Source organism: Canis aureus, chromosome X, assembly GCF_053574225.1.
Source record: "Canis aureus isolate CA01 chromosome X, VMU_Caureus_v.1.0, whole genome shotgun sequence".
NCBI classification, from domain to species: domain Eukaryota; kingdom Metazoa; phylum Chordata; class Mammalia; order Carnivora; family Canidae; genus Canis; species Canis aureus.
Window position 1 is genome coordinate 65,765,687 of NC_135649.1, and position 24,056 is coordinate 65,789,742.

A 24,056-nucleotide genomic window follows, 5' to 3' on the forward strand; every position below is an offset into this window, starting at 1 on the left:
TTTTTATATATCTCTTAGGTAAAACAGCTACCTTTGTAATTCTTAAAGGAGTGGTGTAGTGTAGGTGATGGTCTTCTCATTTAACATTGCCCAAAGTATTGGTTGTCTTTTAAACCTTTGTGATGTTCTAAGCTAGCTGGCTTATTTTTGGTATGTCCCCTTTATGGTGTGCCAAGATCTGTCAGTGATCTAAGGGGAGGAATCTAATTTAACACCTAGTTTCAGGCTGATTGGAAATCAGACCTTTAGGCAGTAGCTTTTGAAGTATGCAAATACATAGAGTTCTGTAGAGCCACAATCATAATCCCTGCAGGAGATCTGGAGGTTTTCCCTGGGCGGCATTTTAAAAAATTAGGGCTCTAGAGAAATATATAACCTCTTTTCTGGTATCTCGTTGAGCTGTAGCAAGGGAAGGGTGGGATGCATAAGGATGCTGTCTTCTTGCTTATGTTCCCTGATAGCTCCTTCTTAATGTTTGGGTATATGGAAACCCCAAAGTTTGTCCCTCAGTCTAGGAGCTCCAGGCTAATAAGTAAATTGGCCTTTATTTATTTATTTTTTTGGAAGACTGTAGTTATGATTTAGTTTGCTATCTGTACAGTGCCATGGGGGTGGAGGCCTGCTAGGAACTGTTTTCAATTGTTATATTCCCATGGATCTCAGAAATGTCACCCCTCTTGGAACCAGGACTAGGCAGTCAACAGTGTCCTCTGTGTGGTTTGCGTGAGCCCACTTACTTTCTTTTAGCAAGGTGGCTGGACAGTGTAGAGGGCAGGACATGCCACTTGCCTAGTTCAGAAAGGCAGCAGGGAAAGATCTTGACTCTGGGTGCTCATGGATTTTTGTACTGCAGCTACAGAGTGTCCTGTATTTCCCTGTGTGCAGCCTTTAGGCTGTGATTTGGAGAATGCACAACTGCCTTCTCTTGCTAGCCCAAGCCAGGGGACAGGAGAATGTCTCAGTCACTCATGCTCACAGAGTTTAGCTAGAGAGTGGGAGAACTCTGTGTGACTGTTCATACCTGCCCCAACCAGGGAGCAAGGGGACACAAAAACTTCCCTTCCCCATTCCCTCGCCTCAGCAAGTGCCATGGCCACTGTTCCTTCCCATCCCAGCAAATAGTGTAAGTGACACATCTGAGCTCACCTGCCTGTGCTAGCAGTATATGTGGAGAGTGAAGTAATGGTATGAACCAACATCTGTGTCCAGTGAGTGTTTCAACTGTCCTCTACCCCCATTGGCAATGCCCACAGATCAGTAGATGTATCTCCCTCACAGATATTCTAGTCTCTTAAAGCAGCTGTTTTCTTTGTTGTGTCATGGGCACTAGTGAGACCACAGGTTAACTCTCTAAAAGGAGAATCTCAGTTTTCCATAGCACTTTGGGATATCCTGACACCAGCCCATTAGTTTTATAAGTGGGATGTTCTGGAATCTTGTCTCTACTCTGCAGATCTTGTCTTTCTGCTAGGGTACCCAAAGTAGGGCATCAAAACCTATCTCCTCTGAAAGGTGTTTCCAACAAAGAGATTCCTACTTATTGTGTGTTGCTGAGAGGGAGGTTGATTTTTTTTTTTTTGCCTTATGTGTCTCTGACTTTCCTACCCATCTCAGTGTGATCCTTCTATTCTTTTTTTGTGGAGATCAGTTAACCTAGTTTTCAGAGAAATGAACCATATGTAGCTATAGATTTGGTGTATCTGTGGGAGGAGATGAATTCAAGATTTTCCTGTGCTGCCATTTTGGACTGCTTTCTCCACTCCATTTATATGTGAAAGAGTTTTTGTGATATAAATCCTTCATTTAGGGTTTTAAAAGTAGAGGTAGTCCATACTTTATAAATGTGTTGTATTTCAGAAGTATTTGTAAGTATATTGTTAAGAACCTAGAACATTTTTTATATGAAGAATATTTTTTAATTGAGGTATAATTAACATACAATGTTAGTTTCAGTTGTGCAACATAATGACTTGACAATTCTATACCATTACTCATTTCTTACAATGCTAATTGTAGTCACCATCTGTCACTGTATAATATTATTACAATAATTTAAAAAATTGTTGGGTATAGTTAACACACAGTGTTATATTTGTTTCAGATAGTTTCACCATAGTGATTCAGCATCTCTATTTGTTATGCTATCCTCACTACAACTTTATTAATTATGCTGTACTATTTATTCCTATGTCTTATTTATTACATAACTAGAATTGTACCTCTTAATCTATATCAATTTTGCTGATTGACTCACCTGTCGTTTGGCAACCATCAGATTGTTCTTTGTAACTAAGAGTCTATTTTTTGTTTCTTTGTTTTTGTTTTTGTTTTTGGATTTTACATATAAGTATTAAAACTTTCATATGTTTACAGTACAGTGTTATATTAGTTTCTGATGTACAATATAATGATTCAAAAGTTTTCTGCATCACTCAGTCACAAACTTATTTATCTATTTCACCCATGTCTCCTACTCACCTCTTCTCTGGCAACCACCAATCTGTTCTTTGATTTTCAGAGTCATTTATTTTGTTCTTTCTTTTTTCTTTGCTTATTAGTTTGTTTTGTTTCTTTATCCATTCAGCTATCAATGAACACTTGGCTATTTACAATAGCCATTTTTTGGCTATTGTAAATAATGTCGTAAATATAGATGTTCATATATATTTTCCAGTTAGTGTTTTCATTTCCTTTGGGTAAATACAAAATAGTGGAATTTCTGAATTATATGGTAATTCTATTTTCAATTTTTTGAGGAACCTTCATAATGTTTGCCATAGTCCCTGCACCAGTTTGCACTCCTACTGAAAGTGCATGAGGGTTCCTTCTCCTCCACATCCTCACTAACACTTGCTATTTGTCTTTTTATTCTAGCCATTCTGAACAGGTCTGTGATATGTGCATTTCATTCTGGTTTTGACTTGCATTTACCTGATGATTAGTGATGTTGAGCATCTTTTCATGTGTCTGTTGACTATTTACGTCCTTTTTGAAAAAAATATCTCTTCAGATCCTCTGTGCATTTTTAATCATGTTATTTGTGTTTTGGTGTTGAGTTGTGTAAGCTCTTTTTTTTTAATTTATTTATTTATGATAGTCACACAGAGAGAGAGAGAGAGAGGCAGAGACACAGGCAGAGGGAGAAGCAGGCTCCATGCACCGGGAGCCTGACATGGGATTCGATCCCGGGTCTCCAGGATTGTGCACTGGGCCAAAGGCAGGCGCCAAACCGCTGCGCCACCCAGGGATCCCTGTAAGTTCTTTATATGTTTTGGATATTAACCACTTGTTGGATATATCATTTGCAAAAATTTTCTCCTATTCTTTCAGTTTCCTTTTTATTCCGTTGTCTGATTGCTGTGGATAGGACTTATAGTACCATGTTGAATAAAAGTTGTGAGAGTAGACACACACTTGTCTTGTTCCTGAACTTAGAGGAAAAGTTCAGTTTTTCACCATTGAATATGATGTTAGCTCAGGGTTTTTCATACATGTCCTTTATTAAGTTGAGATTTATTTCCTGTAAACCTACTTTATTCAGATTTTTTTTAATCAAAAATTAATGTAGTCCTTTGTCAAATGTTTTTTTCTGCATCAATTTTATCCTTGCTTCTTTTAATATGATATATTATGTTTATTGATTTGTGAATATTGAACGACTCTTGCAATCTAGGAATAAATCCCACTTGATCATGGTGAATGATCTTTTTTAATATATTGTTGGATTTGCTTTGCTAATATTTTGTTTAGGATTTTTGCATCTATGTTCATCAGGGTTATTGTTCTATAGCTCTCTTTTTCTGCAGTGTCTTTTCTTGTTTTTCATATCACAGTAATTCTGGCCTTGTAGAATGAATTTGGAAGCTTTCCTCTTCTGTTTTTTTGAAGTTTCAGAAAAACAGGTTTTAACTCTTTAAATGTTTGGTAGATTTTTATCTGTGAAGCCACCTGGTCCTGAGCTTTTGTTTATTGGGAGTTTTTTAATACTGATTTAATCACATTGCTAGTAATTAGTCTCTTCAAATTTTCTATTTCTTTTTCATTCATGTTTATATATTTCTAGGAATTTATCTGTTTCTTTGGGTTGTTCAATTTATTGGTGTATACTTTTTCATTATATTCACATTTATTTTGTATTTCTATGGTGTTGGTTGCTATTTCTCCTCCTTCATTTCTGATTTTATCAGTGTCTTCCCTTTTTTTTTCTTGATGAGTCTGGCTAAAGGTTTATTAACTTTATCTTTTCAAAGAACTAGCTCCTGTTTTCATTGATGTTTTCTATTTATTTTTCTACTCTTTATTTCATTTATTTCTCCTCCAATCTATTATTTCCTACTTTTTACTGGGTTTGGGCTTTGTTTTATTTTTCTAGCTATTTCATGTGTATGTTTGGTTGTTTATTTGAGATTTTCTTGTTTCTCGGGTTAGGCCTGTATTGGTATAATCTACCCTTTTAGAATAATTTTGCTTCATCCCAAAGATTTGGGACTATTCTGTTTTCATTTTCATTTATCTCTGTGTATTTTTCTATTCCTCTTTGATATTGTGGTTGGCTCATTTCATTGTTTAGTAGCATATTATTTAGCCTCATGTATATGTGTTCTTTCCAGATTTTTTCTTATGATTGATTTCTCATTTCATACTCTTGAGGTCATAAAAGATGCATGATATGATTTCAGTCTTTTAAAATTTATTGAGAGTTGTTTCGTGGCTCATCATGTGATACATTCCAGAGAATATTCAATGTGCACTTAGAACGAATGTGGATCTCGCTTTTTTTGGTTGGATAGTTCTGTACCTGTATGTTAGGTCCATCTGTTCTTATGTGTCATTTAAAGCCACTGTTTCCATGTAGATTTTCTCTTTGGATAATATATTCATTGATGTACATTGGGTGTTAATGTCACATACTACTGTTGCTGATAGTTTCTTCTCTTAATAGTTGCTTTAGGTATTTAGGTGCTCCCATGTTGGGTGCATAAATATTTAGAATTTATATTCTCATTTTGGATTGTTCCCTTTATCATTATGTAGCAATGACAAATGTTCTTGTCTTGTGCTGTATCTGTTTTATTTTTTATTTTTTAAAAGATTTTATTTATTTATTCATGAGAGAGAGAGAGAGAGAGAGAGAGAGAGAGAAACACAGGCAGAGGGAGAAGTAGGCTCCATGCAGGGAGCCTGACGTGGGACTCGGTCCTGGGTCTCTAGGATCACACCTTGGGCTGAAGGTGGTGCTAAACCACTGAGCCACCTGGGCTGCCCTGCTGTATCTGTTTTAAAGTATATTTTGTCTAATATAAGTATTGCTGTCCTAGCTTTCTTTTCACTTCCACTTGCGTGGTAAATGTTTTCTGTCCTTTCACTTTTGATCTGCATGTGTCTTTAGGTTTGAAATAAGTCTTGTAGACAGCATATAGATTTGTCTTGCTATTTTATCAGTTCAGTCACTGTATTTTGTGATATGAGCATTTAGTCTATTTACATTTGAAGTAGTTAATGATATGTATGTATTGCCATTTTGATACTTGATTTATGGTTGTTTTTTGTAATCTCTTCCTTTCTTCTTCTCTTGCTCTCTTCCCTTGTGATTTGATGGCTTTAGTCATGCTTCGATTCCTTTTTCTTTGTGTTTTTTTTTGTATCTATGATTGGTTTTTGATTTGTGGTTACCATTTGGTTCATACATAACATCTTATGTGTATAGCACTCTATATTAAGTTGATGGTTGGTTAACATTGAAGCCATCCTGAAGCACTTAATTTTCACTCCCTACCCCCACATCTTATGCTTATAGTATTCTATTTTACATTCTTTTATTTTGTGAATCCCTTGACTAATTTTTGTAGATTTAATTGATTTTACTGCTTTTGCAGTTTAACCTCCATGCTGGTTTTATTAGTGATTAATCTACTACTTTTACTTTATGCTTGCATGTACCTGTGAAGTCTTTATCTTTTATAAATTAGTTCTCATTATGGCGTTTTATTTCTTCTCAATTTCTCTTAACATTTCATATAAGGTTGGTTTAGTGGTGATGAACTCCTTTTAAGTTTTGTTTGTCTAGGAAATTGTTTATCTATCCTTGTTTTCTCAATGCTAACCTTGCTGGTTAGAGTATCTTTGGTTGAGGGTTTTGTTTTTTCAGTACTTTGAATATAGTCAAAGTATATTTTTCTGACTTTTGACTATACTCAAAGTACTATACATGTCACTTCCTTTTGGTCTTCTGAAAAGTCAGCTGAAAGCCTTAAAGAGTTTTCCTTGCATGTAACTGTTTGCTTTTTTCTTGCTGCTTTTACCATTCTCTCTTTATCATTACTTTTTGCCATTTTCAGTATTATGTGTCTTGGTGTGGACCTCCTTGGGTGTTTTTGTTTGGGGGCTCTCTGTGTCTTCTGGATGTTTGTGTCATTCTCCAGATTAGGGAAGTTTTCAGCTATTGTTTCTTCAAATAAAATTTCTGACCCCTTCTATGTCTCTTCTTCTGGGATTCATATAATGCTAATATTATAATGTTTGATGATGTTGGTGAATTCCCTTAACCTATTGTCATTTTTTATTACTCTTTTTAAAATTTTTGCCATTTATCTTGGTTATTTTCCGTTACCCTGCCTTCCAGACGACTGATCCTTTCTTCTGTATCCTGTAATCTGCTACTGATTCCTTCTTGCGTATTTTTAATGGCAGTTATTGAGTTCATCTCTGATTGGTTCTGTTATTTTTAAGATTTATTTATTTATTTTTTTTGAGAGAGAAAGAGTGTGGAGTGGCAGAGGGAGAGGACCTTCAAGCAGACTCCCTGCTGATCACAGAGCCCAACAAAGGGCTCAGCTTCAATACCCGTGAAATCATGACCTGAGCTGAAACCAAGAGTGGGATGCTCAACTAACTGAGCATCCAAGTGCCCTTGCTTGGTCCTTTTTTAATATTTTCTCTCTTTGTTGAAGGTCTCACTGAGATTCTCTACTCTTCTCAGATCCAGTGAGTGTTTATGACCATTACTTTGTATTCCTTATTGGGCATATTGTTTATCTTTGTTTCATTTAGTTCTTTTATTGTGGTTTTGTCCTGTTCTTTCATTGGGACATATTTCTCTGTCTTCTCACTTTCTATAGCTCTTGGTTTGTTTCTATTTGTTGGGAAAGTCTGCTATGTTTCCTGATCTTTAAAGCAGTGACCTTACTAAAAAGAACTCTATGGTTTCCTGTAAAGCAGGTATATCCTATGTGGGCTGCATTGGCCCTACCTCAGTGGCTAAATCACCTTTACCCTCGGTCTAGTCAGGATAGTTGCTCACTTTGCCTGTTTGGGGCTCACTGAGCAGGATTTGTATCTTTGTTGTTAATGGGCTTGTCTGGACATGTTGCAGGCTTGTTGTTGAGTGGTGTCATTGGCCAGAACAGATGACTACCCTTACTCCATCTACCAGGGCTGTACTCTCACTAATTGGTAGTATGGTCTCCCTGTGCTGCCTCCTGAGAGACTTTCGTTGGTGGGCAGTACTCAAGACCAAGTTTCTGCTCCCAGACTGTTTTTTTTTTTTTTCATTGCAGTCACAGGGAATGCTAGGATGCTTTCCCTGCCATTCACCTTTGGAGTTTTTTGTTGGTGGGGCAGGGCAGCAGTCAGATCAGATGCCTACCAACAGTCCATCTGCCAGGGCTACAGTCGCCCTAAACTGCAGGGCACTCTCCTTTAGCTGTCCAGGAATAAGTTTCAGCTGCTCAGACGGTGGGCACACAATTATATGCAGTCATCTTCCTCAGAGTAGGAGTCATTTTGTAGTGGCTTCATTCACTTTCAGGTTTGATTGTAGGGTGTTTGGGGCAGGAGCTGCTTCAGTGGGATGCTTGCCAAGTGGGCCAAGTTGGATGGGGCAGATAGGCAAGAGAACTCGGATGTAGGGCATGTGCTAGCAAGATAGATTGTTCTTGTTCATTCCCTCAATTGTCTGGCCATCTAACCTGGGGTTTGGGGAGAGAAAGCATGCTCACTGTACTTGTTCTTAGGGAGTGTGCTAAAGATCCCTGTCCGCACCAGCAAGCATTCTATAACTAATGAATAAATGCCCATCATATATATCCTAGGTATATTTTAAACTGCTGGTTCTGTGCTGTGTCTTGGATGAGTTATTTTTATGCTGGGTCTTTAAGGGCAAGCACTCCGTTTCCTATGGCCCTCTGGCTTTCCTAGAGCTAAACTAGTTTTAAAGTACCCAGAGTTTATCCCCACTGATTGTAAAATCTCACAAAGTTAAGCCCCAATGGTTAAGTCTCAGTGGGGGGTTTGGTTCTCAGCTGCATCTCTGTTCCTCCTGCCATTTTTGATGTGGCCTTCTCTCTAAGATTAACTGTGGTAATAAGTCTTTTCTGTTAGTCTTCAGGTCATTTTCAGAGTTAGTTTCACAGGTCTAGCTGTTATCTTGGTGTGTCCATGGGACAAGGTGAGCCCAGGATTCTCATACTCTGCCATTTTCCCAGTAGTTGAAGCCACATCTTTTTTAATCTCTTCATCCACGTACACTTGGGCTGTTTCCAAATCTTGGGTACTGTAAATAGTAGGGAAATAAATATAGGGATACATATATCTTTTCAAATTAGTTTTTGTTTTCTTTGAGTTAGATATCCAGTAGTGGCAGTATTACTGGGTGATAACGGTATTTCTATTTTACTTTTTTTAGGAACCTCCATACTGTTTTCCACAGTGTTTGTACCAATTTATATGAAAAAGTTTTCTGTCTCCCTCTCTGTCTTATTCTAGGATTCCTATAATGCTTGATGATGTTGCACTCTTCCCTTATCTTATTCTCATTTTTTATTATTGTTTATTCTTTTTGCTCTTCAGCTTACTTTCCATTACCCTATCTAGTAGATTGATGATTAATTCCTCTGTATCTTCTAATCTGCTCTTGATTCCCTTATAGCATATTTTTTGCTTTAGTTATTGAATTTTTCAGATCTGAGTAGTTCTTTTTTATATTTTCAGTCTCTTTTTTGAAATTCTCTATATGTTTATCCACCTTTTTTTCAAGTCCATTGAGTATCTTTATGGCCATTACTTTGAATTCTTTATCAAATATATTGCGTATCTCCATTTCATTTAACCTTCTGTGGTTTTTTCCCTTGTTCTTTAATTTAGGAAATATTCCTGTTTCCTCTGTGGTGGGACATGCAGTGCTAGCAAGGTAGATGAAGAGTGTTAGTGTTGGCTCCTCCACAAACATTCAGCTTTCTAGGCTGGGAGAGGGGAAGAGAAGTGGCACATGCCAACGCTTTTGTTCCTAGAGAAATCTATAGATAATTTTCTGTCCAGCACACGTCTTAAGATTAGTCAGTAAATCTTCACTTATACCCCAGGGGCTTTTTTTTTTTTTTTAATTTGAGAGAGAAAGAGCTTAAGCAGGAGGTGGGGTAGAGGGAAGAGGGAGAAGTAGACTCCTCACCGAGCAGGGAGCCTGGCAATGGGCTCAATCCCAGGACCTTGGGATCATGACCCAAGCCAAAGGCAAATGCCCAATCAACTGAGCCATCCAGGCCCCCCTCAGGTACTTCTTAAACTGCTGCTTCTGTGCTGTATCTCAGGCTGAGTTATTTAGTGTGCTGGCACTTTAAGGCTACAGACTGGGTTGCCTTCACGAGTTAAGCCCTGTTGGTATTCAAAGCTAGACTAGATGGGGACTTGTGTTCCCAGTGTGGATTCCCAGTGATGGAGATGCTTGATATGGGATCTGATCCTCTTCTCAGTGCTTGTGATGTCCCTACATGCATAGTCAGTTGTGCTGGGGGTTTAGTTCACAGCCACGTCTTACTCATTTTATCCTTTTCTATGTGGCCTTCTGTCCACAATTAGCTGTGGAAGTTTTGTCAGTCTTCAGGTCCTCTTTAGAGTTATTAGCACATAGATGTAGCTGTTACTTCAGTATGTCTTTGGGACAAGCTGAGCTCGGGATCCTCCTACTCTGCCATCTTTCCTGAGTCTAATTGAAACAACATTTTAAGTGGAGGGACTAGCCCTCAGAAGAAGTTAACCCATTATGTGACTATTATTTTTTCTTTTGTAGTGAAAGATTTTAAATAATCAATGCTGATTCTCTCTGAGGAATAGGAAGCAGATAACGTAGAAGGGCATATCAGAGATTTCTTTTTATCTGTTATTTCTTAAGCTGGATACTGACTGTACCTGTATTCATTTTGTTTCTGAACTTTTATATGTTAGAAATAGTTTATAATTTTAACAATGCTATTTTTAGTACTAGAGGTTCAATTTGAATATGAACAATTTAAAATTATTCACCTTGAATCCTGATGCTTATGGAACAAAATGGTTTGATTAAAGAAGTTTAGATAGCTGGATATTCTGAAGGGGTTTATAGATATTTTCAGGAGTTTATATTTTATGATAAGTTGTTTTAATTTTGATCAACATCACTTCAGAATGGAAAGTTTTGCTATTTAAGTGTATTACCAACATTCATGTGTTAGATATTGGCCATTTATAGGCATCATTTTGAGAGAGGAAAGAAGGTGGATATTTACTTGAGATAACTGGGCAAAGTTTGAAAGGCAAAGAATATTAAATTGCATATAAATGTGCAAACAGACAAGATTTTCCTCGATGTCTGGTTACTTAAACTGGGAACTTATGGAAAACAGGAAATTTGAGAGTAAAGATTGTTTAAGGTATGAATATGGAGAAAGTCAGTGAGGGAAACAATTGCTTTAAGCCCCCAAAAGGCACCAATTACAGTGGATGGCTTGTGGAGTTTGAGGATATGTAGAGTCTTGTGGGAGCTTGGGTTTGGCAAGTCAATATGAAAATAGCCATTAGTATTTTTGAAATATTTATAATTCAGGATATGTATTATATGTTCATAAACATACATAAACAGGAATGTACAACTGCTCATTACATTTTAGAAATCAATGGAGTTAATTTGGTTACCTTTTTTGTATATGGATGTTAGTTTTTGATTGATTTGTTTTTTTTCTGTTTTGCAGTGTACAACATTAACATTTATATTGAAACATTAATCCATTTGTACCATGTATTTATAGCTTAAGGAAAGCCTAAGTATTATTTGCCATTTAGGGGAGATCTGACCTGAGAACCATATTTCTTCCTCACTAAATTGAATGTGCATTTCAGAAGGATGTGTGTCCATTTTACAGATACCTCTGGTATTACCATGGAGAGGTTGTTAATTCTGGCTCCTTTCAACTCCACTTTTTGAACATTATTAAAACAAAAACTTGGCCTACGGAATCTTTTGCTGGAGTCCATCTGCTAGTTATATGGACATATTTAGCAAAACTGATCTTGGGACCACTCTTTAAATTTAGCATTTAGATTTAGACTAAACAGGGAACAGATGTGAGGTAGAACATAATAAAATACAGTAAAGGGAGTTAGTAAAAGGGGGGGAGTATTTTAAAAGTGAATAAAATCCATTTAGAAAGAATTGGGGTTGAAGACTTTGAGGACTTCAGGGGGAAAAAAAAGGCAAACCTAGATTAAAAGAAGGAAAAAAGAAAATACAATTTGACCGTTTAAATAAGTGATATAATTTACTTTATACCTGACCCCCCATTTAATTTTTATTTTTTTATCTTTTAAGGCATATATAGAAGCATAATCATCTCTCTAACATTGCCTGTGGTTTTGGATTTATGTGTATTTATGAGCAATAAAAGAAATCTCTTAAGTTTATTCCTAGGTATCTTATTCTTTATGGTGTAGTTGTACATGGGATTGTTTTCTTAATTTCACTTTCTACTACTTCATTATTAGTGTATAGAATTGCAAGAGATTTCTGTGTATTAATTTTGTATCCTGCATCTTAATTTATCAGTTCTAGTCATTTTTTGGTGCTTTGGGGTTTTTATATATAATACCTTGTCATCTGCAAATAGTGAATGTTTTACTTCTTTACCAATATGGATGCTTTATTTATATTCTTTTTGTTGTCTTATTACTATGGCTAGGACTTCTAGTATTATGCTGAGTAAAAGTGGACACCCTTTGTCTTGTTCCTGATCTTAGAACAGGACTTTTCACCTTCGAGTTTGATGTTACCTCTACGTTTTTCACATATGTCCTTTATCATGTTGAGGTATGTTCTCTTTAAACTTACTATTGAGAGTTTTTATCACTAATGGATGTAGTCCTTTGTCAAATGCTTTTTCTACATCTATTGAAATGATCATATTCTTTTTATTTTTTCTCATTAGTGTTATGTATCTCGTTGATTGATTTGTGAATATTGAACCACCCTTGCATTCCCTGGAATGAATTCCACTTGGTCATGGTGAATGATTTTTTTAAATGTATTGTTGGATTTGCTTTGCTAATATTTTGTAAAGGATTTATACATCTATGGTCATCAAGGATATTGGCTTGTAGTTTTAATTTTTGTGTTTGTCTTTGTCTAGTTTTGGTATCAGCAATGTTGGCCTCTTAGAATGAATTTGGAAACTTTGCTTTCTCTTCTATTTTTATGAATAGCTTGAGAAGAATAGGTATTAACTCTGCTTTAAATGTTTGATAGAATTCACCTGTAGAGCTGTCTGGTTCCAGGCTTTTGTTTGTTGGGAGTTTTTTGATTACTGATAAAATTTCCTTGTGTATAATGGATCTGTTCAAATTTTCTCTTTTTGATTCAGTGTTGAAAAGTTATATGTTTTTAGGAATTTATCCATTTCTTATAGTTTGCCAAGTTATTGGCATATAAGTTTTCATACTGCTAATTTATAATCCTTTGTATTTCTGTGGTGTCAGTTATTTCTCCTTCGGTTCTGATTTTATTTATTTGAGTCATCTCTCTTTTTTTTTTGATGAGTCTGGGCTAGAATTTATCAATTTTGTTTATCTTTTCAAAGAACCAGCTCATGGCTTCATTGATCTGTTCTATTGTTTTGTCAGTCTCTATTTCTTTTATTTCTGATGAATTTTTAAAATTTTCTTCTACTTGCTTTGGTATTTACATGTTCTTTTTGTAGCTCCTTTAGGTGTACAGTTAGGTTATTTTAGATTTTTCTTGTTTCTTGAAATAGGCTTCTGTTGCTATAACCTTTCCTCTTAGTACAGCTTTTCTGCATCGCAGAGATTTTATACTGCTGTGTTTTCATTTTCCTTTATCTCCATGTATTTTTAAAATTTTCTCTTTGATTTCTTGGTTGACCCATTCATTGTTTGGTAGCATGTTATTTAGCCTCCATGTGTTTGTGTTCTTTTCAAGTTATTCTTGCTACTGATTCATTTTATACCATTGTGTTCAGAAAACATGCATGATATGACTTCAGTCTTTTAGAATTTATTAAGTCTTGTTTTGTGACCTCACATGGGATCTGTCCTGGAAGGGCAGCATGTGCATTGGAAAAGAATGTGTATTTTGCTGTTTTGGGGTGGAATTATGTATATTATGTGGGAAACTCCATAAGGCTATCAGTTGATTTTTCATCAGAAACATTGCAGTTAAAAAGGAAGTGGCATTTAAAAGACTGAAAGGAAAAATATGCAACCAAGAATACTCTGCCTGGCAAGGTTATTATTCAGAATAGGAGCGATAAAGTGATTCCCAGATAAACAAAAGTTAAAGGAGTTCATAACCTTTAAACTGGCCTTCAAGAAATATTAAAAAGAACTCTTTGAGTGGAAAGAAAAAGTCATAATCAGGAGTAAGAAAATTATGAAAGGAAAAAATTTCACAGATAAATAGAATAAAAGTGGTAGATTAATAACTTATAAAACCAGTATGGATGGGCAACCCGGGTGCTCAGTGGTTTAGTGCCACCTTCAGCCCAGGGCCTGCCCTGGAGACCCAGGATCGAGTCCCATATCAGGCTCCCTGCATGGAGTCTGCTTCTCCCTCTGCTTGTGTCTCTGCCTCTCTCTCTCTCTCTCTCTCTCTCTCTCTCTCTCTCTCATAAATAAATAAAATCTTAAAAAAAATAAAATATAAAACCAGTATGGAGGCTAAATACAAAAACATTAAAGACAGTTATATATTCAAACATCAGTCAAGGTATTCATAAAAGAGTGGAAAGTATGACATCATATACATAAAACATGGCAGTAGTAAAAAAATTTAATGCTTTTAGAATGTGTTTGATATTAACAGCTACTAACCGAATATAGACTGTTACATTTTAGATGTTATTTATGAACCTAATGCTAACCACAAATCCCAAACCTGTGTACATACACAAAAAATAAAGAGAAAGGAATCAAAGAATAACGCTAAAGAAAGCTATCAAACCACAAGGGAAGAGAGCGAGAAGAGAAAGAACTGCAAAAACAACTGTAGAACAAGTAACAAAATGGCAATTAGGTACATACCTGTCAATAATTTATTTAAATATAAATGAACTGAACGCTCAATTTTAAAGATATAGGGTGACTTAATTGACAAAATTGCAAGACACATCTGTATGCATCCTGTAAGAGATTCCATTCAGACTTTTTCCGTTTGTTTGGTTTTTTGTTTTTTTCCTGCTTCTCCTCCCTGTCACCCTCCTCTCTATCTATGCTTTCTCTGTCTCAAATAAGCAAATAAAACCTTTTTTTTAATAAAACCTTTTTAATTGAAGTTCTATTTGCGAACATATAGAATAACACACAGTGCTCATCCCATCAAGTGCCCTCCTCAGTGCCTGTCACCCACTTACCCCATAACCCTACCTACCATCCCTTCTGCAACCCTTTGGTTGTTTACCAGAGATAGGAGTCTCTCATGGTTTGTCTCCCTCTATAATTTTTCCTGCTCAGTTCCCCTGCTTTCCCTTACAATCCCTTTCGCTATTTCTTATATTCCGTGTATGAGTGAAACCATATGATGATTGTCCTTCTCTGATTGACTTATTTCATTCAACTTAATACCCTACAGTTCATCCACATTGAAGCAAATAGTGGGTATTTGTCTCTTCTGATGGCTAATATTCGATTTATATATATACCACATCTTCTTTATCCATTCATCTGCTGAAGGACACTGAGGCTCCGTCCACAGTTTGGCTATTGTGGACATTGCTGCTATAAACGTTGGGGTGCAGTTTTCTTGGTTTATCACTGCATCTGTATCTTTGAGGTAAATCTCCAGTAGATTAGTAGTAGCAGTGCAACTGCTGGGTCGTAGGGTCACTCTATTTTTAACTCTTTGAGGAACCTCCACACTGTTTTCCAGAGTGGCTGTAACCACTTTGCATTCCCACCAACAGTGCAAGAGGGTTCCCCTTTCTCCACATCCTCTCCAACATTTGTTGTTTCCTGTCTTGTTAATTTTCACCATTCTCACTGGTATCTCATTATGGTTTTGATGTGTATTTCCCTGATGGCAAGTGATTTGGAGCATTTTCCCATGTGCTTGTTGGGCATGTGTATGTCGTCTTAGGAGAAATGTCTATTCATATCTTCTGCCCATTTCATGAGTGGATCGTTTCTTGAGTGTTGAGTTTGATAACTTCTTTATAGATCTTGGACTAGCCCTTTATCAGATATGTCATTTGCAAATATCTTCTACCATTCTGTAGATTCTCTTTTAGTTTTGTTGACAGTTGCTTTTGCTGTGCAGAAGTTTTTTATCCTGATTAAGTCCCAATAGTTCATTTTCGCTTGTTTCCTTTGCCTTAATAGATGTATCTTGCAAGAAGTTACTGTGGCCAAGTTCAAAACGGGTGTTGCCTGTGTTCTCCTCTAGGATTTTGATGGATTCTTGTCTCACATGTAGATCTTTCATCCATTTTGAGTTGATCTTTGTGGATGGTGTAAGAGAATGGTCCAGTTTCATTCTTCTGCACGTGGCTGTGCAATTTTCCCAGCACCATTTATTGAAGAGACTGTCCTTTTTCCCGTGGATATTCTTTCCTGCTTTGTTGAATATTAGTTGACCATAGAGGTGAGGGCCCATTTATGGGTTCTCTATTCTGTTCTACTGAGCTATGTGTCTGTTTCTGTGCCAGTACCACACTGTCTTGATGATCACAGCTTTGTAGCACAACTTGAATTCCAGCCTTGTGATGCCCCCGGCATTGGTTTTCTTTTTCTCTCTCTCTTTTTTTTTTTTCCGGCATTGGTTTTCTTTTTCAATAGTCCCCTGGCTATTTGGGGTCTTTTCTGATTCTATACAAATCTTAAGATTATTTGTTCCAACTCTGAAAAAAGTGCAAAGTATTTTTATAGGGATTGCATTGAGCGTTTAAAGTGCCCTGGGTAGCATAGACATTTTCACAATATTAATTCTTCCAATCCATGAGCATGGAATATTTTTCCATCTCTTTGTGTCTTCTCAATTTCTTTCAGAAGTGTTCTGTAGTTTTTAGGGTATAGATCCTTTACCTCTTTGGTTAGGTTTATTCCTTGGTATCTTACGGTTTTGGGTGCCATTGTAAATGGGATTGACTCCTTAATTTCTCTTTCTTCAATCTTACTGTTAGTGTATAGAAATGCCACTGACTTCTGGGCATTGATTTTGTATCCTGCCATACTGCCAAATTGCTGTATGAGTTCCAGCAATCTTGTGGAGATTTCTGGGTTTTCTGTATATAGTATCAAGTCATCTACAAAGAGGGAGAGTTTGACTTCTTCTTTGCCAATTTCAATGGATTTGGTTTCTTGTGGTAGTCTGATTGCTGAGGCTCGGACTTCTAGTAATACATTGAATAGCAGTAGTGAGAGTGGACATCCCTGTCATGTTCCTGATCTTAGGGGAAAGACTCAGTTTGTCCCCACTGAGAATGATATTTGATGTGGGCTTTTTGTAGATGACTGTTAAGATGCTGAGGAATGTTCCCTGTATCCCTGCACTCTGAATAGTTTTGATCAGGAATGGCTACTGTCTTTTGTCAAATGCTTTCTCTGCATGTAGTGACAGGATCATATGGTTCTTGTGTTTTCCCTTGTTGATGTGTTCTATAACATTGATTGTTTTATGAGTGTTGAACCAGCCTTGCATCCCAGGGATAAATCCCATTTGGTTGTGGTGAATGATATTCCTAATGTACTTTTGAATCCTTTTGGCTAGTATCTTGTTGAGAATTTTTGCATTGGTGTTCATCAGGGATATTGGTTTATAATTCTCCTTTTTGGTGGGGGTTTTATCTGGTTTTGGAATCAAGGTGATCTGGCTTCATAATAGGACTTTGGAAGTATTCTGTCCCTTTTTATCCTGCAGAACAGCTTTAGTAGAGTAGGTTTATTTCTTCTTTGAACATTTAATAGAATTCTTCTGAGAAGCCATCTGGCCCTGGACTTTTGAGTTTTGGGAGGTTTTTCTTGACTGCTGCAATTTCGTCCCTGGTTATTGGCCTGTTCAGGTTTTCTATTTCTTCCTGTTCCAGTTTTGGTAATTTGTGGTTTTCCAGAAATGCATCCATTTTTTCCAGATTGTCTAACTTGTTAATTATTACTGCTCATAATACGTTATTAAAATAGTTTGTATTTCCTTGGTATTGGTTGTGACCTCTCCTCTTTATTTTATGATTTTATTAATATGAGTCTTTTCTCTCTCTCTTTCTTTTTTAAACAAGGCTGGTTGGGAGTTTACCTATCTTATTAATTCTTTCAAAACACCAACTCCTGGTTTTGTTGATTTGTTCTACAGTTCTTCTGCTATTTCATCGAGTTCTACTTGAATCTTTGTTATCTCCCTTATGCCTGGTGTAGGTTTTAGTTGCTGTTCTTTCTCCAGTTCCTTTGGTGTGAGGTTAGCTTGTTTATTTGAATTTTCTCCCAATTTTTTGAGAGATGCTTGTATTGCGATGCTTTTCCCTCTTAGGACTGCTTTTCTGTATCCCAAAGATTTTGAACGGTTGTATCTTGTTTTTCATCAGTTTCCATGAATCTTTTAAATTGTTTTCTAATTTCCTGGTTGACCCATTCATCTTTTAGTAGGATGCTCTTGAACCTCCATTTGTTTGAGTTTCTTCCAAATTTCTTCTTGTGATTGACGTCTAGCTTCAAAGCATTGTCATCTGCAATTATGCAGGGGACAATCCCAATCTTTTGGTATCAGTTGAGACCTGATTTTTGACCCAGTATGTGGTCTATTCTGGAGAAAGTTCCATGTATACTTTAGAAGAATTTGTATTCAACTGCGTTTAGAAGGAAAGTTCTGTAAATATCTGTGAAATCCATCTTGTCCAGTGTATCATTTAAGGCCTTTGTTTCTTTGGTGATGTTGTGCTTAGAAGATCTGTCATTTGCAGAAAGTGCTGTGTTGAAGTTTCCTACTATTAGTGTATTATCATCTAAGTACGTCTTTACTTTGGTTATTAATTGATATATGTGGCAGCTGCCACACTAGAGGCATAAATATTCATGATTTTTAGGTCTTCTTGCTGGATAGACCCTTTAAGTATGATATATGTCCTTCTTCATCTGTTACTACAGTCTATGGGATAAACTTTAATTTATCTGATACGAGGATTGCTTACCCCAGCTTTATTTTGAGGACCATTTGAATGGTAAATGCTTCTCCACCCCTTCATTTTTAGGTTGGAGGTGTCCTTATGTCTAAAATGAGTCTCTTGTAAACAGCAAATAGATGGGGATTGTTTTTTTATCCAGTCCGATACCTTCTGTCTTTCAATGGTGTCATTTAGCCCATTTACGTTCAGACTATTGAAAGATATGAGTTTAGTGTCATCGTAATACCTATTCAGTCTCTGTCATTGTGGATTATTTCTTTGGGCTTCCTCTTTGTTTTAGAGTACCTGTTAATATTTCTTGCAGAGCTGGTTTGGTGGTTATAGATTCTTTCAGTTTCTGCCTATCTTGGAAGCTCTTTATCTCTCCATCTCTTCTGAATGACAGCATTGCTGGATACAGTATTCTTGGCTTCATGAAGTTCTTCTCATTTAGTACCTTGAAATATCATGCCAGCCCTTTCTGGTCTGCCAGGTCTCTGTGTTGAGGTCTGGTGTTAATCTGATATTTCTCCCCATAGAATTTAAGAATCTCTTGTCTCTCACAGCTTTAAAGATTTTCTCATTATCTTTGGAATTTGCAAGTTTCATTATTAAATGTCGAGGTGTTGTATGGTTTTTACTAATTTTTCGAGTGGACCGGTATATTTCTTGTTTCTTTTTTTTTTTTTTTATTTCTTGTTTCTGAATGGCTTTTTTCCTCCCCAAATTAGGGAAGTTCTCAGGTATGATTTGTTCAAATATACTTTGTGGCCTTCTCTCTCTCTCTCTCGGCTTCTTCTGGAATCCCAGTTCTATGTGGATTCTTCCTTCTCAGGCTATCATTTGTTTCCCTAAGCCTTTCCTCATTGTTTCTTAATTGTTTTTCTTTTTTCCTCTGCTTCCTTCCTTACCATCAACTTGTCTTCTATGGCACTCACTCTTTCTTCCACCTCATTAACCCTAGGGGTTGGGACATCCAATTTTGATTGTATCTCATTTAATTGATTTTTAATTTCGGCCTTGTTAGATTTCAATTCTGCAGTTACAAAGTCTGCTTTTTTCTTGAGTCACCACTAGCTTTATAATTGTGCTTCTGATTTGGCTTTCTGACATCGAAGTGAATTCCATATTCTGTAAGTCTGTGGCAGAGAGTACTGTTTCTGGTTGTTTCTTTTGTGGTGAATTCTTCCTTCTAGTCATTTTGTTCAGTGCAGAGTGAGTGTATTAGTGGGCTGAATTAAAAATATCATCCACAACCTAAGTAAAATGCACCCTTGTTTGAATCGAAAACTTTTTTCTCTGTAGCATTCCAGTGTTCTCTCTTTAAATATCAGGTCAAATTCGTAGGTGTGCAGGATGATTTGAAGGTTATCTAGGTAAGTTCGTGGGACCAGAGGAGTTGAGGACCCCTACTCTTCTGGTATCTTCCTCCTCCCAAGACTCCATTCAGACTTAAAGACACATGTCCATTGATAGTGAATGTATGGAAAAACATTTATCATGCAAATGAAGTGAAGGGAAAGCTGGGATAGTGGTACTTATATGTGACAAAAGACACTTTAAAACAAAGAGTGTAACAAGATACAATGTAGAATAGTATTTAATGATAAAAGGGAAAGTTCCAGATTGAGAATATAACAATTATATATGTAGCCAACATAGAAGCATGTAAATATACAAAGTAATTACTAAGTGACATGAAGAAATCGGTGGTAACACTGTAATAGTAATGGTTGAGAACATCAACACTGCTTATATCAGAGATCAACTAGTCAGAAGGTCAAGAAGGAATTAGTAGCTTTCAATGACATTTTATACTAGAGGTTCCTAACGTATATATCGGAGAATAGAACAAACTTTTAATATTACTTACTCTGAAAATTTTTCCTCATTCTTTTCTCTTTTTCAGATCCCAGAATCGTTAAGATATACTACATGGCAGAGACTGGGAAAAGGCAACTCTAGACAGATATTAGATGTTACCAGGGTAAGATCAAGCAGATACTTCTATATATAACTCAGAAAAGTATGCAAGCCCTTTGAACATTTTCAAATTTGTACTACATATTTTGTGTTTCTCATTTTTTCAAAATACTTTTCTAAATACTGGAAGATGAATAAGAAATTACGTTCTGGCTACTGGAAATAGTAGTAGATACCTTGATTATTTTTCTACTCCTAAAGAACTCTCTGAATCACTTGAGATCAGTGCCAGCTAAAGTACCATTTTCAGAATCCTTTTTTAAATGTAATGGCAGCTTGTTGACACTTATATTTTTCCCTGTAATTTGTATCTAATACAGGGAATGGTATAAGCTTTTCAAGTGAGTGAAGTTCCTTTACCTTAGAAGATATTCAGATGTCAGAGTATGAAGGGACTCTAAGCTTTTTGGAGCCTGATGGTTACTTTACTTGTTGATATGGGTTATTTTACATTGTTAATATAAGTGGAAGACAACTTTACAATTTCTCAGTGCTCTAAAATTATACAGGCAATTCTCCATGATAGAAAAGGCTAGAAAATTAGAAGACAGCCTAGCCTTGAGTACTTCCTTTATTATTTCTTTTTGATTAATGATTATTTGCCACTATAAGGTACAATGGTTTGTTCTAATTTATGCAGATGCTGTAAAAGTGAATTACATTTCAATCTTTTGCTTTGTCAAAGACCTCATTATTTTTTTTGGTATTCATCAGACCCCTTGAAATAATTTGTTGCTTAGTCTTTTCAATGGAGAAAAAAAAAATCCCACAAAAAACACTGTAGCACTAAAATTTATATTTCATGTTTTCCCTTTAAAACTGCTTTAAGATTGTTGATCCAAGAATCAATAACCCATTTATGACAATTATTTTTTTTTGTTCTCCACTAGTATGAATAAGAAGGCACTTTTGCTTTTTGTGATTCCATTTTCATAGCTTGGCCCAAAGCTTATACTATTATAATTTGGCATTGATACACATTTGTGTCTGTAAAGATCTTGCCCTTCATTAATTCAGTAATTGTTGATTATTATGGCTACTGAAGAAACATTATATGTATTTATTTCATTAAGTATGATTTAATTGTGGAAAAACTTTAAATATTAAGAAGTTTAGATTTTGAACCTAAGCTTTACTGTCTTTCTTAACTATTATATTTTCTCAAATGACCATTATATTTTCTCAAGTATAACTTTTATATTTCTCTAACCTAAGAATCTTAAAACCTTTTTAAAAAGTAGAAAGATGTTTCTGTATTTTTAAGGCTAGTTGGGAGATTTATAGATAGGTCTATTTTATAAAGTAATCCATTAAGCATTGAAATCTGTCTTGCCCATGTGCAAGACACTGTGGTATAGGCCATGGGAGATACAAAGATAAAAGAGAGTGTCTTTAATTTCAAGAAATTTACCATATAGCAAGAAAGACAAAATATGCATCCATTTTACTATAGCATATGATAGGAAGTATTAAATACATTGATATGTATATATACATACATCTATATGAGCAAGAATAAGGAAAAGAATCAGTTATGTAAAATGAACTATATTAAGGTATAAAGCAAAAATGTATACATGTGGAATGCAGATAAGATATGATGACTTAACTGCATGATATACTTTCCTTGCCAGTGATCTAGTAAAATTATATAGTACTGTAGTAGCAAATGACAGTATGAAAGCTTGTATAAAGTCAAATAGAAGTGTAATGTAAGTTTTTAAACATTAATTTCAAAAGCTATTTAGAGAAAGTAATTTATGTATGAGTATTATATTTCAATATTCTTTGTATAAGTGTCTCTGTAAGCTAATTGTGAAGTTGTTTTGCTTTGTTATGCTAAACTGAAAGCTATGCTTATGAATTTGTATGAAGTATATTCACTAGATTAAGCTAAGTCAGTTTTTTTTTTTTGCTAAGTCAGAGTTTTAAAGATCCGAAATCCTGTAATAACTGATGGTCAACTTGGTATCATCTTCCACTAGGCTCTCCAGGGCCGGCCACTACCAGAAAAGAGGACATGTTGGCATGGTCATGCAGGAGGAGGACTCCACACAGACCCAAAAGAAGGGGTAAGAGCGAATAACAAATAACTGGAAATTCTTACACATGATTGTATTGCATAGAATACACACACATGTATGCCCGCATATTCAAGATTATTGTCTTCCAAAATATTTTGATTGACTCATATAACTACAGGTTTTCTATTTTTTTAAGATTTTATATATTTATTCATGTGAGGCACACAGAGGCAGAGACATAGGCAGAGACATAGGCAGAAGGAGAAGTAGGCTCCCCGCAGGGAGCCCGATGCAGTTCTTGATCCCAGGACCCTGGGATCACGACCTGAGCCAAAGGCAGATGCTCAACCACTGAGCCACCCAGGCACACAACTACAAGTTTTCTAATGAAAAACCTTATTAATTGACCATGGGTATATGGATGAGATTTTTCTTGGGCTGAAAACAATATATGTCATGATTTCTAAAAAAGAAAAAGGTTATCAACCTAAACATTTAGTTCTTTATTTAAAATAGCATTGGTTGAGGTTGTTATATAATCCAGCCTCACAAATAAATAGGTAAATTAGAGTTAGCACTTGCAAGCAATTTGTGTGTGTGTGTTTTTTGAGTTTAGCATTTCCTCTTCTATATGTATAGTTTATAAAGATCCTAAAATGCTCTATAGCTGCCTGATAAATCCTCCATTTACCTAATACATTTATTTACTTCTCCATATTCTTTAAAAATTTTTTTAATTCCAGTTGGTTAACACAGTATTATATTAGTTTCATATGTACAATAGTATTATATTAGTTTCAGGTGTACACTATAGTGATTCAACGCTTCCATGCATCACCTGGTGCTCATCATGAGAAGTCCACTCCTTAATCCCTGTCACCTATTTAACACATTTCTAAACCTCCACCCTCTGGTAACCATCAGTTTGTTATCTGTAATTAAGAGTCTTTTTCTTGTTTTGTCTCTTTCTTATTTTTTTCCCTTTGCTTGTTTGTTTTGTTTCTTAAATTCCATATATGAGTGAAATCATTTGAGTATTTGTCTTTCACTAACTGATTTATTTCACTTAGGATTGTACTCTGTAGCTCCACTCATGTCATTGCAAATGGCAAGATTTCATTTTTACGGCTGAATAATGTTCCATTGTATGTATATACCACATCTTCTTTATCTGTTCATCAATTGATGGGCACATGGGCTGCTTCCATATCTTGGCTATTGTAAATAATGCTGCTATAAACATAGGGGTGCATATATCCCTTTTAATTGGTCTTGTATTCTTTGTGTATATACCCAGTTGTGAGATTGCCAGATCATAAAGTAGTCCTATTTTTAACTTTTTGAGGAACCTCCACATTGTTTTCCACAATGGGCTGCACCACTTGCATGTTTTTAACACTACTAATAAAAATTAATAATGCTGCTTAGAAGGTATTTAAGCCATCTTAATTCTTAATCTTAATCTTAATCCCTGTAGTAATCTTAATCTTAATCTTAATCCCTGTAGTAAACGGGATCATGAAAAAAGTGACAGTTTTAGTGTTTGGAATCTCTTGTTCTTAAAATAGATAAATTATTTGTTTTATAATAGAATCTTCAGATTTTAAAGAACTTTGGTACTATACTCCTGCATTTAAACTTTTTAAAA

General features: G+C 35.7%; 1 protein-coding gene across 5 annotated transcripts in view; it reads left to right on the top strand.

Moving 5' to 3' along the window:
- Positions 1 to 24,056, top strand: part of ABCB7 (ATP binding cassette subfamily B member 7) — a 164,754-nt gene that overhangs the window by 60,218 nt on the left and 80,480 nt on the right. For all 5 annotated transcript variants that reach the window (XM_077889595.1, XM_077889592.1, XM_077889594.1 and 2 more), the window contains 2 exons: positions 20,311 to 20,388; positions 22,370 to 22,456. In XM_077889595.1, coding sequence (XP_077745721.1) covers positions 20,311 to 20,388; positions 22,370 to 22,456 — 165 coding nt within the window. The remainder of the gene's footprint in view (positions 1 to 20,310; positions 20,389 to 22,369; positions 22,457 to 24,056) is intronic.